A 12,057-nucleotide genomic window follows, 5' to 3' on the forward strand; every position below is an offset into this window, starting at 1 on the left:
CAGCCTCGTCCTGATCACCTGGGCTGGTGGCTTGCCTGGTCGTCCATCACTTTCTGCTATTAAAAAAAAAAAAAAATTATTTTAAAAAAATACATATAAAAAGCAAAGCAGCATAGAAATCAAAGCCACCATTTCAGAGAGATCGAAGCATAATGCTAATAACTTTCGGCAGCTTCCACTGGGGAGTTTAAGCAGCTGCCAAGTTAAATAACCAGGAGGATCCGAAGTTACCTTCCAGTGGACCATGAACGCCCAGCGCTCGCTACCTAGGCGGGGGCGGCCCGAGGGGCGCGGGGAGCCGGGCCGGGCCTGCGGGGCCCTGCGCTCCCCGCCCGGCCGGGACCCGCCCGGGCCGCAGCCCCGGGAGCCCCTCGCCGAACGGGTCTGGTTGTCGGGGGCCGAAAGGGAACCCCCCGCCGGTGTTCGATGTCGGCGGCCGGGGAGCGGCTGGGGCTGGGGCTGCCGGGCGCGTACGGGACCAGCCGGTGAAAAGAGGCGTTCGCCGAGCCCCGGGGCGAGCCCGGCGTAGCCCCGCGCAGGGACGGACCCCGTCCCGGCCGTCCCGGCCCCGCAGTCGTTTTTCTGGGGCGGGCAGCGGCGCAAAACTAACGGCGGGAGCGATCGTGCCTGCGTGGCGGGAGGCTTTGCGGCGCGCGCCTGGCAGGGAGAAACCCGCAAACCGTTTCTCCCCTCCAGACGTCGGGGGTGGGATGAGGGGGTGCGGGATTAAAACCCCACGGGAGAACAGCCTCCACGCGAGAGGCAGAAAGCGGCGCCGGGCCGGGACCCCGCAGCCCGCCCGAGCCGGGCCGGGCCGCGCCGCCTCGCCCCCCGCAGTCCCGCCGGCCCCGCTCGGCGCTCCCGGCAGAGCGGGGGCGAAGGCAGGGCGGCGCGGCCGGGGCAGCGGGCTCCAAGTCAGTCATTTGCGATACGCTTGCCGGAACAGCAGAAGTCGAATCGATGGAGACAGCCTCCAGCTGTGCCTAAACCTGCGGTTTCAATTAAAATACTGAGCTCCCATGCCCGGGTCTTAGCTGGGGTCCCACGGCACTGATGCGGGAGGCCTGCCGTACCCCGGCTCCTCGCTGGCCGGGAGGCAGCGGCCCGGCACAGCCCGGACCGGGCGCCGGTACCCGGCCTCGGGCTTGGGCTCCGCGGGGGCTCTCCGGGCCGCGGGAAGGAGGCGGCCCCGGGGCCGCTGCACGGGGTCCCCGCCGCCGCTGCTCGCCCCCGAGAGCCCCGAGGCCTGCGGGACCCGCTGCCCCGAGCGGGGCGTTGGGCGCGGAGCAGAGCGGCGAGCCGGGAGCCGTCCCCTGGGCCAGGGAGGGAAGGAGGGAGAGACCCGGCCCAGGGAACTGCCAGGCCAGAAAACACCCCGGCGAGGACGAGGGCGGCGCGGGGAAGCTGGCAGCGAGCTCCCAGCCCCGGCTCCGCAGCCCTCTTTTATCCTGCCCGAAATCATCTCGTTTACAGAAAATATTTGTTTGCACTATTAGTTGGTACTGGAGTTAATTACTCAACGTGTGAGCGGGGAGTAATATGGATAAAAGCAGCCCCAGTGTTTATTGTGTGGGTGAGCTGTTGAGCGGTGCTTGAATAAACTGCAATTAGGGTTAGATAGAGATTAATTAACATGTGAGTGGCAAGGTGTAAAATAGTTCCCAACCCTCCACTCAGTATAATCTGCAGGCGAGGAAAAGAAGTTTGTGGAGGCTAATTAAATACTTTGCTAAAGCCGGCGAGCCCCGGCAGCGAGCGGAGCCCAGCCGCAGCCTGCCCGCTGCTCGCTGCCCGGAGGAGGCGCGGGCAGCGCGGCTCGGCTCGGCGCGGCTCCCCCGGGGCTCAGCCGGCCTCTCCCGCAGCCCAGACACCGGACGCGGCTTGTGCCGGTGCATGCGGCTCTCCGCGGTCCCGTCCCACCCTCTCCCCCCAAAAGCGGGGCGGTTTCCTCCCTCGCACGCTGACCCGTCGGACCCAGGCCGGGCGGATGGAGCGGGCAGGGCTGGGGGACGCCAACACCCGATGCTGCAGGCGGAGGGACCCCCCCAGGCGGGCTGTCCCCCCGGGGCAGGGCGCTCCCCTCCGCCCGCCGGGAGCCCGGGGCGGCCGCCGCTTTCAAAGTTTGTTTCTGGAGCGTGTTGTGGTTCGCAGGTGAAAAAGCCTGTCTGCAAACAGCCGCCAGCGAGCTGCCCCGGCGGGGAGAGGGGGCGCGGCTTTGTCAGCGCCGCACAAAACCCCCGAATTCCTCCAAACTTTCTTAGGCGTGCTAGGGAGGCGGAAAAAATAATATATATATAGGGGCCTTTTCATTGCTTGCTTTACCTCTGGCCAGGCTCAATCTAAACCCTTCGCCCCCCCCCCCCCCTCCCCCAGATAATCCTCCCCTTTATTTTAGAAACACACAAAACCAGGTTCCACGCAGCGCTATAGTGGCTACAAGTGAAAGAGAATTGAGCGCCCTGAATCGCTGGAGGAAAATTGGTTCGGCTGAATAGCCCCGGCGAGGGACGGGCGGCTAATCAGGGCCGGGGGAGCTGCTGCCGCCGCAGCCGGGCCCCCTCAAACAGGTGGACAGGGGACTCCCCCAATTACCCCGTCCTCGCATCTGAGGTTTCTGCAAATCCTCCCCTCCCGCATCAAGTCGTTTTAATTAGAGAGGGGAAGAGAAGAACCCCCGGCAGCCAGGCGCTATAATGCGGTGTCGCCTATTTTTGGGGGGGGGGGGGGGGGGGGGGAAGCAAGGACACGGGCACGACCAGGGCTAGAGGGGGAAGGGGGAACCGCCCGGCTGCCCCCCGGGAAAGCGGGCACCTTTCGGGGTGACAATTTGCAAAACTCCCGTTCGCAGCGCACGGGTCCTTTTTAGAATTTATTTATTTATTTTAAAGCAGCGAAAACCCAGCCCTGGACTCGACTCCCTCCGCGTTTATTTAAGGCTAATCACCAGCTACCCTGAGAGGGGAGGGGGGTGGAATTAAACTTACTTTAATTAACATTAATACACTGTCCTAATTAATGGGTTGGCTATTAATTTATACATGCTGGGGAGGCTCGCAGATAAGTGACAATTTATTAATTATCTTCCAGCTCGGTTGCAACGGAGCTGATTGCAGATGGGTTGCCAAAATAACTCGAGCATGGTTGCGTGGTAGTTGCTTTAGGAAAAAAAAAAAAAATTCATTCTCCCCCTTCTTAAAAAAAAAGAAGAAGAAGAAAAAAAAAACCCTCACGCTCACTCGGAGTGGCTCTTCTAACCCCAGCAAGAACTGGAGCACTCTTTTCCACCCAACTTGTGAATCGCACTTGCCTTCTAATTTGCCACATGCAAAACGATTCCTCTGCTTTGCAAGTTGCTTTTTAAGAAGGGAGAGAGAGAGGAAAAAACCCAGCTCGCACACGAGCGATTTGTGCGTCTTAAACTGGAAGGAAATTGTGCGTGGAGAGGGGGGGGCTTCTCTTCCTCCCTCTGCCCCAACCCACCGCGCTCCAGCCCGGCGCCTCGGCTCGGGGAAGATCCATGGTGGCATCCCCATGTCATTCTGCTCGAAGTGACTTCATGTGATGTCAGCTTTAAATGTACGAGACCGTGATCTGACGCTCAGGAAGATGTTTGCTATCAAAATGTGACTGTGGCCACACCGCGCTGCTTGGATGAGTCTCGCCGGCGCTGGGCAAAGGTAAGTGGTCCCAAGGCGAGCCCCGCCGCCCCTCACCGTGCCCCCCGCCCCTGCCCCCGCACACCTCCCGGGCCGCGGCCATCGGTGGGGCTGGGCTGGGTGGCATGGGGCTGGGGGAGGCTTTTCTTTCTTTCTTTTTTTTAAATACTAACAAGGTCTAGCTTGCATGTTACTTTAGCGTGTTCCACTTAATGAGCAGTAATCTGGTACCCTACGTGCCATTGTTCTTGGATATGTTCATTTGAATGTAAATAGGGAGGGGGTGCCGGTGGGGGGGTGGGTGGGGGGAGAACAAGGTGCTTATTAAATTGATTTGTCTCCTGGCTTTTCTGGAATGCAGAGCCGAGAGCGGGAGCGAGTCGCTGCTCACACCAAGTTCCCGCACGGCGGAGCGACATGGCGAGCTCGGGGTCGCTGGAGACGGTCATGCCTTCCTCCTGCCCCCGGCACGACGGCAGGGCCGCCGCCGCTAACCCCTCCAAGACCCTGGCCTTCTCCATCGAGCGGATCATGGCCAAGACGTCGGAGCCCAAGCCAGCCTTCGAGCAGAGGCACGGCGGGCCGGAGCCGGAGCCGGGCAAGAAGCCGCTGAGCCTCTGCTCGCCCCTGCCCTGCGTGATCCCCATCCCGCCGCTGGGCTACGAGGTGCCCTCCAAGACTCTCCTCAACTACTCGGAGCTGTGGAAGAGCAGCCTGCGGGGCGGCGCGGGGCTCTGCAAAGCCAACTGCGGCGTCTGCTGCAAGGCAGAGCTCGCCCTGGGCCAGCCCAGCGGCCGGCTCATCAAGCCGCAGGTCATCCACCAAGCGGGGGCCGTGCCGGCCGCCCCCCGCTCCCTCTACTACTTCAACTACCTGGACGCCGCGTACCACCCGGCCGACATCCTGCACGGACAGCTCTTCCCCGCCGGCCTGCTGGGCGCCCCGCCGCCGGGGGGGCTCTCGGCCCACCAGAAGCTCTTCCTGCTGGAGAACGCCAAGCTGGCGGGGCTGGCGGCCGAGAAGCTGCCGCCGCCGCCGCCCTTCGCGCACAAGGAGCGGCTGCCGGGACACCTGGACCAGGTGATGAAGGAGGCGGCGGCGGCGGAGCGCGGCGGCCCCCCCAAGGGCCACGCCAAGCTGGGGGGCGGCGGCGGCGGCGCGGCGGAGGGCAAGCCCAAAAACTTCACCTGCGAGGTCTGCGGCAAGGTAAGCGGGGCGCCGGCTCGGGGGTGGGGGGGGGCCGGGGGCGGCCCCGCCGTGCCTGACCTCGCCTTCCCGGCGCTTCCCCGCAGGTGTTCAACGCGCACTACAACCTCACCCGCCACATGCCGGTGCACACGGGGGCCAGGCCGTTCGTGTGCAAGGTCTGCGGGAAGGGCTTCCGCCAGGCCAGCACCCTGTGCCGGCACAAAATCATCCACACCCAGGTAGGTGGGGGGCGGGCGGGGTGCGGGAGGCGGCGGCTCCCCCCCTGCTCTCCCCGCAGCCCCCCCTGACCGGCCTCTCGCCCCCCGGTGCAGGAGAAACCCCACAAGTGCAACCAGTGCGGGAAGGCGTTCAACAGGAGCTCCACGCTCAACACCCACATCCGCATCCACGCCGGCTACAAGCCCTTCGTCTGCGAGTTCTGCGGCAAGGGCTTCCACCAGAAAGGTGAGCCGAGCCGGGCCGGGCCGAGCCGGGCCGGGGGCCCCCGCGGGGCCCTCGCCCATCATTAGCGGGGATTAAACGCGGCGAGCCCGGCCCGGCTGGGGGAAGAGAGGGGCGCGGGCAGAGCCGCCGCCGCCGCTCCCAATTACCTTCCCTCTAAGCCGGGCCGCATCGCCGGGGACTGCTGACGGTTCTCCCTAAATGCTTTTTAAATGAGAGGTGCCGGGCCTTGGTCCTAATCCAGAGCCCTCCATTTGCCGCGGGTCAGCGGGCTGACCCTGCCGCTCATTTGTGCCGTGCCAGTTCCGCGCTGCTCCGCGCTGACGGGGACCGAGTTTGACAAGTCGGACGGGGGTGCGGGGGGAGACGGCCCCTAATGCCCCCCCCGTCCTGCCTTGTCTTACCTTACCTGCGCGCCGTGCGGCCCGGGCACTCTCGGGTAACCCCCTTTTCCACCTTTTTCCTCTCTCGCAGGCAACTACAAGAACCACAAGCTGACCCACAGCGGAGAGAAGCAGTACAAGTGCACCATTTGCAACAAAGCCTTCCACCAGATCTATAACTTGACTTTCCACATGCACACCCACAACGACAAGAAGCCCTTTACGTGCGTCACTTGCGGGAAAGGATTTTGCAGAAACTTTGATTTAAAGAAGCACGTCCGAAAGTTGCACGACAGCGTCTCCAGCGCTCCCCCGCCGCCGCCGCGGGACCCTGGGCGCAGCGGGCAGAGCTAAGGGCCCGGCGCACCGCCCCACTCGGACCTGCTCCACCAGGCCAGCACTATTTATCCAAACCAGCCTTTCCTTCTCTGTCTTTTCCCCAGCGAGCTCAGCCGCCGGTAGCAAGCGACCCCGAGCCGCAGTTGTATATAAGAGGAATCTTATTTAACGGCGCGTTGTGCCGCCGGAGCGGGCCAGGAGGGGCCGGGCCGGGCCGGGCTGGCCGCCCCCCGCCCGGCGCCAGGACAGCGCTCTTTATACGTGTCTGTAAATCTCCATTTTAAATGTACGCTCGAATAAGTGAGGAATATATATATATCTATATATATCTATCATGGGACAATAAACCGGCCCTTCGCAGGTGTCTCATTTCCCACCTCGGCCCCGGTCCGAGGGGGGACCGGGCTGAACGGCGCTGTCCCCCGTGTAAACGCGGCTTAACTCCGGGAGCCGGGCCGGCGGCGGGGAGCCGGGCCGGCGGCGGGGAGCCGGGCCCTGCCGCTCCAGAGCCCGCCGGGCAGCCGAGAGCCGCGGGCCCCGGAGGAAACAAAACGAGGGCGGGAGGGAACCGGGCTGCTCCGGCGGGCTGCGGCCCCCCGGGAGAGGGGCAGCGCCGGTGAGGGACCCGCCGGCGGGGCTGCGCGGCCCGGGCCGGCAGCGCGAAGGGTGGCTCGGGGTTTCCCAGCGCCGCTCTCCGGGGCCGGTTCATTACGGCGTCTTTAAGCCGCTCCTGAATGACTATCTTTCCCTGCATGCAGATGAAATGATCTCATGCTTGCTTTCCGAGTAATGACCCAAATTAAGAGAGAGAACACAGACCCTTCAAACCGCATTACATTAATCTAATCACTCCCAGCAGGCCTCAGAAACTCTTTTTGATCAGAATATGGATAATCAAGCACTTGGATTACACTAAATATTCCCTTCTCATCTCGCCCCCCCCCCCCCCCCTTTAATATGCAAGTGTCTATTCCGGCCACGTCGTTAGGAACAATATTATTCTAGCGGAGAAAGGAGATTGAGTCGGCCGTGCGTGTGCGTGCTGCTCGGGCCGGGCTTGCCAATGAAGAGGGGAGCGAGCGAGACACCCAAATGCCTGGGGACGGCGTGGCGGGGAGTTCACCTTTCTCCGCTTAATTGAGTGGTTAAATGGTGGGAGGCGAGGACGAGCACAGCTCACCGCCGAGCGCAGGGACGGGAGGCGACCCCTCGCTCCGGCTTTCTGGATTCATTATTCGGCTGCGATGCTCCGCGCTCCCGGAGGAGCGGGCTGGGGCCGGGGCCGGGGGGCTGCCGGGCTCCGTGCTCCCGCTGGAGGGGACGGGCGCGATTTCAGAGTTTCTCGGGGCGTGGATTTTTACGTGCCCGAAGTATCGTTTTGATGGTTTGGGTCGGGTGAGGAGCGGGAAAAGATGCCCAGTGATGCTGGCAGCGGGGAAGGATGGTGCCAGAATTTGTTAAAAGATTTTGGGATAGTTTCAGGTTAAAAGGAAATTTAAAAAAAAAAAAAAGAAAGAAAAATGCAAGCCGTAAGTCACCGCTCTGGGAAACCTTGGGGGGGGAAAGACCATCCCCCAAGCGAAGGGGCTGTAGCTCAGCCCCTTGCAGACGGGTCGCGGCTGCAACCCCGGCCGAGACCGGCTCTCCCGCCGCCGCGACGGGCGGGGCGGGACAGGACAGCCCACGGGCCGGGGGCAGCGGGAAGGGCCCCCCTCTGCCCGAGGACACCGCGCGGGGGGAGGCCACGGCAGGACGAGGTCCCGGAGGAGAGGAGCGGGGTGCGCGCAGCCCGCGGAGCCGGTCCCGCTGCCAGGTCCGGGGGAAGCAGCGCTTCCTCCGCACCTCGGGCTCTGGGAAGAGGTCTGGGCTGCCAGCCGGCTGCCGAAAGCGGCAGCCAGGCGCGGCTGCGGGCCCCGCAGACAGCGCAGGCTGCTTCCCCGGCCCTCCCGATGGGCGAGAGCGGTGCGAAACCTGCTCCCGGGAAGGAAACGAAGGAAGCGCGCTCCCTTCGCGTCTTTGTAACAAGCGACGTTGTTTACGGAGCCGTCTGCGGGGGGGAGGGGGGGGAGCGGCATCCTCGGGGCACCCCGAAGGGCCACGCCGGCCCGCTTTGGTCACCTCGCCCCGCCTGGGGGGCGGCGGGCGGCCCACCCCGGGCCGGGCATCGCTCCGGCTCCCCCCGGCCTCGGACGCGCTGGGAAGGGGCCGCCGCATCGCGCTCGCCGCCGGCCAGCCCCGGCCCCGGCCCCCCCGGGATCTCGCCCGGATCCCGGCACACACAAGCCGCAGACCGCGGGGGAGGGGCGGCTCTGTCAGACACACACACGCCAGAGACTCCAATTATCTTCTCCCTCACAAGATGTTTCTGCTGTCCACGACTGCTCACACTTCGGCACTCTTGCCAGCAAGCCTCAATAATAACACGAAACCCGCACAACAGCCCCTCTCCCGGCGCCGCAGCCGCGCACACAACAGATTGAGCGGTGCCGGTGCCTCGGGGGGAGGGTTAGAGGTGCCTCCGCGCAGGGAGCGACGTGCCAGCCCCGCCGGGCTTCCCCCCTCGGCTCGGCCCGCCCGGCCCGGCCCGGCCCGCCGCCTCCCCGGGAGCAGGCGGCACCCAGGTGCGTCCCGCCGGGGCCCGGCAGCGCGCCGGGCACCGGGAAGCGAACAACCTAAAGGCAGCTGCGTTGCCCTTTTCCCTGCACTCCGCTCTCCAAACGTCTGAGCAACCAGTTTGCTGCTAGAAACATGTTAATTGCCAACGGAGCTCATTAAGGCATGCACATGCAAAACACAGCGAGGGAGATTAAATGGACAAAAGCGCAATAATGAACTGTCAACAATCGGACCCATCTACACGACCAGGAGCACTCAAGAATGAGGCATTTAGAGGCAACAAAGGATTGTCTGGGACAGGAAGAAAGGACGACCTAGACTTTTGTTTAGTCAACACAATTGATTACAAATGAGAGATTAACAGGATAGCTTCAGAGTTTTTTTGAAGGAGGCAGAAGAGAAAAGTCCAATTAAGTGCACCGAATGTTAACTACATTGATTTCCACGGCCAGCCCTAGAGAAATTCTCATTAAACCATCCCTGGCGATCCCTTTTGGAAAGTAATTTGTCTCCCTGATGGAGCAGAGAAAGGGAGCCGTGTAAAGAGAAAGAAGCGCTAGTTCTTGGCACAATGAGCTTAGGAGACACACTGGAAAGAGCCAAAGGGGGAGTTAATGAGCATCTGACAAGCCGCTTGGACCCGGGCCTGGAGAGCAGCGATGAAAAGATGGAATTGGCCAACAACTATTCTTTATATCAAACATAAAAAGGCCAATCTGAAACAGGGCTGCTCAAAGCTGGTGGGGAAGAAAAGAAAGGCCCCCACCGGGGGGTGGAGTGGAGGGCTCAACTGCCCCATCGGGACGGGGAAAAAAAACCGCACTGGCATGGCCCTCTCCCGAGCGAGCGGAGCTGCCGGACCTCGGCACCACCCCCGGGCCGGGCACGGCCGAGGGGCCCGGCAGCCCCGCTGCAGCCAGCGCGGGCGAACCGCTGCCAGCCCGGCCCGGAGGCGTTTGCACAGCCTGGCCTCACCCCGCACCGCCCCCCGGGAAAGGGGGCCCCACGCCAGCCCGGCTGGGTGCAGTTTCAAGAGGCTATCCCGCAGAGGGAGATCACCGGTCAGCCCGAACCACGGCGGCCTGGCTCTCCCCGGGAGGCATCGCCGCCCCGAAACCCGCCTTCCTCCCCCCCCGGGGCTGCGTTCGCTCCCCTGCCCCGGGCTGCGGCCCGCCGGGGGAGCGGGCACGGCGGAGCGCAGCGCAGGGCACCGCGCCTCCTCTGCCCTCGTGTAGACACGGCTCGCTCGGAGGCTCTTAAATCAGATTAGAGCTCGTTAATAACAATTTTGGCTTAAGTCTGTATTGACTTAGGTTTAGGAATGGCTTAGCACTTTCGCTTAAGTCAACACTACGGCTAAATTGACACATGCCTTTCCCAACCCGCCGGGTCCCCGCGGACGCCCAGGTGCCCGCAGGACTTGTCCTTATCCCGCTTTAAGCCCTTTTACGGAAGTATTTGCATTATTTTTAAGCGAGCCCGCCGGGCCTCGAGGGTGCCAGCCCGCCCCCGCGTGTCGCCCACGAGGGTCCCCCCCACGGAGGGGCTTCGCGGGCCCCGCAACCTCCCAGGGTTGGGGCAGGGGCATTGCTATCCTTCAGGCTCTCGCTCTTTTCACTGCCCTGGCCCTTCCCCAGCCCCCGACGGCGCGGTCCCTGCCCGCTCCCTAACGGCCCCCCGCCCCTCTCCTCAGGCCCCCTCTGCCCCTTCAGATCGGGGCCCCGGACACCCCCCAGAGAGCCGGGGCTGCGCTGCCTCTCCGCGGAGAGAGGAAGGGCCGGAGGCAGCTGCCCCCGCAGCCGAGGGGAAGGCGGCACGGCGGGTCCCGCCGCGGGCATCGCCCTTCGGCCAGCACCGAGAGCGGCCAGGGCGAGGGCTATCGGCTCCCCGGCCGCGTCGGCCCCAGGAGCAGCCGCAGGCGGAGGGGACAGCGAGGGGGCAGGAAGGCCCTGGGGCTGCGCAGGCGGAGGGTGCGAGCGGCATGCCAGCAGCCCGGGCACCCGCGCCCCGGGCTGGGAGGGGGGGCTGCTTGGCGACACGGTCGCCTCACGCCCTTCCTCTCCCGAGGGCTCCTGCGGGCGGATCTCACACCACGGCCAGCTTTGCCCCACACTATTCGCCTTCCTTTGCTTCCGCGCTCTTCGGTGGGGACCTTCTTCCGAGCCACCAGCCCTGCCGCCCTCCGGGGCAGCCCCGCTGCCCGGCACCATCACCGCGGGGTCCTCGGTACAGACACGTAAAGAGGGGAAAAAGCTCTTACCAGCTCGCCTCTACCGTCCTCCCTCTCCAGGCGCCCCTTCCCCACCTTTTAACCCCACTCTAGCCCACTCTCACCACTAACCCTGCCCAGGCCAAATCCGCAGGCTCGCGTTATTCGTATTTATCTCATTTATCTCTTGCAATTGCTTAATTGATTGAATCACGGGCGACACGTGCCCTCAATTAAAAAAAAAAAGTTGCATTTGGACTTCCCCGCTCTCCGTTTTGGGGCAGGCTACCTTTCCTCGTCGGGTGTTGTGGCTGCGGCCGGGCCGTGGGGCTCAGCCCGCGGGCAGCATCCCCGGCACCGCGGCTCCCTCGGCTGAGGGAGCACGAACAACCTGTCAGCGGGGGTGCTGAAAGTCACCGGGGCTCTTAAAATCTGTAAAAATCTGCCTTAAAGCGGCTCCGGCAAGAGCGTGTTTTGTCATGGAAAAGCCTTGTTATCCCCAGCGGGGATGGGGACAAAATGGTGTCAAACAGGGAGCGCAGAAAAAGGGTCTGGTCCCAGAGTTTATAAACCCGAAACAACGCAAAACTTGACTTTTCTTACAATTATTGGCATCTTTGCCGTCTTCTGCGTTTGCAGAAGACGCAGGCTGGTGAGTAAGTTTAAAAGTGATGCGGTCCGGAGGCAGGGGTACTTCCAGCCCATGGGACAGGGACTGGGCACCTCGCCGGACCCGCAGATCTCCGGCGTGGGGCAGCACCGCGCCTTCGCCTCTCCCGGCTCCTCGCCGAGCTTTTCCGAGCATCCCCGGCCCCCTCCGGGCCAGCCCAGCCCCGGGCGATACAAACAGACGGAGCCGCAGCAGGTAGGAGGGCTCTGCGGCACTGCCCGGCAGCCCCAGCTCCAGTCCCAGTCCCAGCCCGCCGCGCTGCTCAGCCAACGGCGGCCGGGAGCAAAACCCTCGCCCAAACCCAGCGGGGCTGGGCGCTTTAAACCACCTGGGAGACCGAGGCCGCAGGAGCCAAATATTTGCCCAAATCAGCGCCGCTGCCTCGCTGCGATGGGCACGATCGTCCTTTGAAGGGCGCAGGCGTTTGAAACGGCAGAGAGAGCACCCGAGACCTCCTGCAATCGCCTTCCCAAAGTCCCGTTAACTGTCCGACACTCCTTCTACTGTCTTCCTCCCTGCTGCCAGTTGCCAAGA

General features: G+C 63.5%; 1 protein-coding gene across 1 annotated transcript; it reads left to right on the forward strand.

Moving 5' to 3' along the window:
* The first annotated feature begins 4,073 nt into the window (after positions 1-4,073).
* Positions 4,074-6,043, forward strand: FEZF2 (FEZ family zinc finger 2). Its single transcript, XM_075514138.1, has 4 exons — positions 4,074-4,862; positions 4,949-5,083; positions 5,177-5,309; positions 5,781-6,043. The coding sequence occupies exons 1-4, from the start codon at positions 4,074-4,076 to the stop codon at positions 6,041-6,043; spliced, it is 1,320 nt and encodes a 439-aa protein (XP_075370253.1).
* The last annotated feature ends 6,014 nt before the right edge of the window (positions 6,044-12,057 follow it).

Source organism: Mycteria americana, chromosome 11 (genome assembly GCF_035582795.1).
Source record: "Mycteria americana isolate JAX WOST 10 ecotype Jacksonville Zoo and Gardens chromosome 11, USCA_MyAme_1.0, whole genome shotgun sequence".
NCBI classification, from domain to species: Eukaryota; Metazoa; Chordata; class Aves; order Ciconiiformes; family Ciconiidae; genus Mycteria; species Mycteria americana.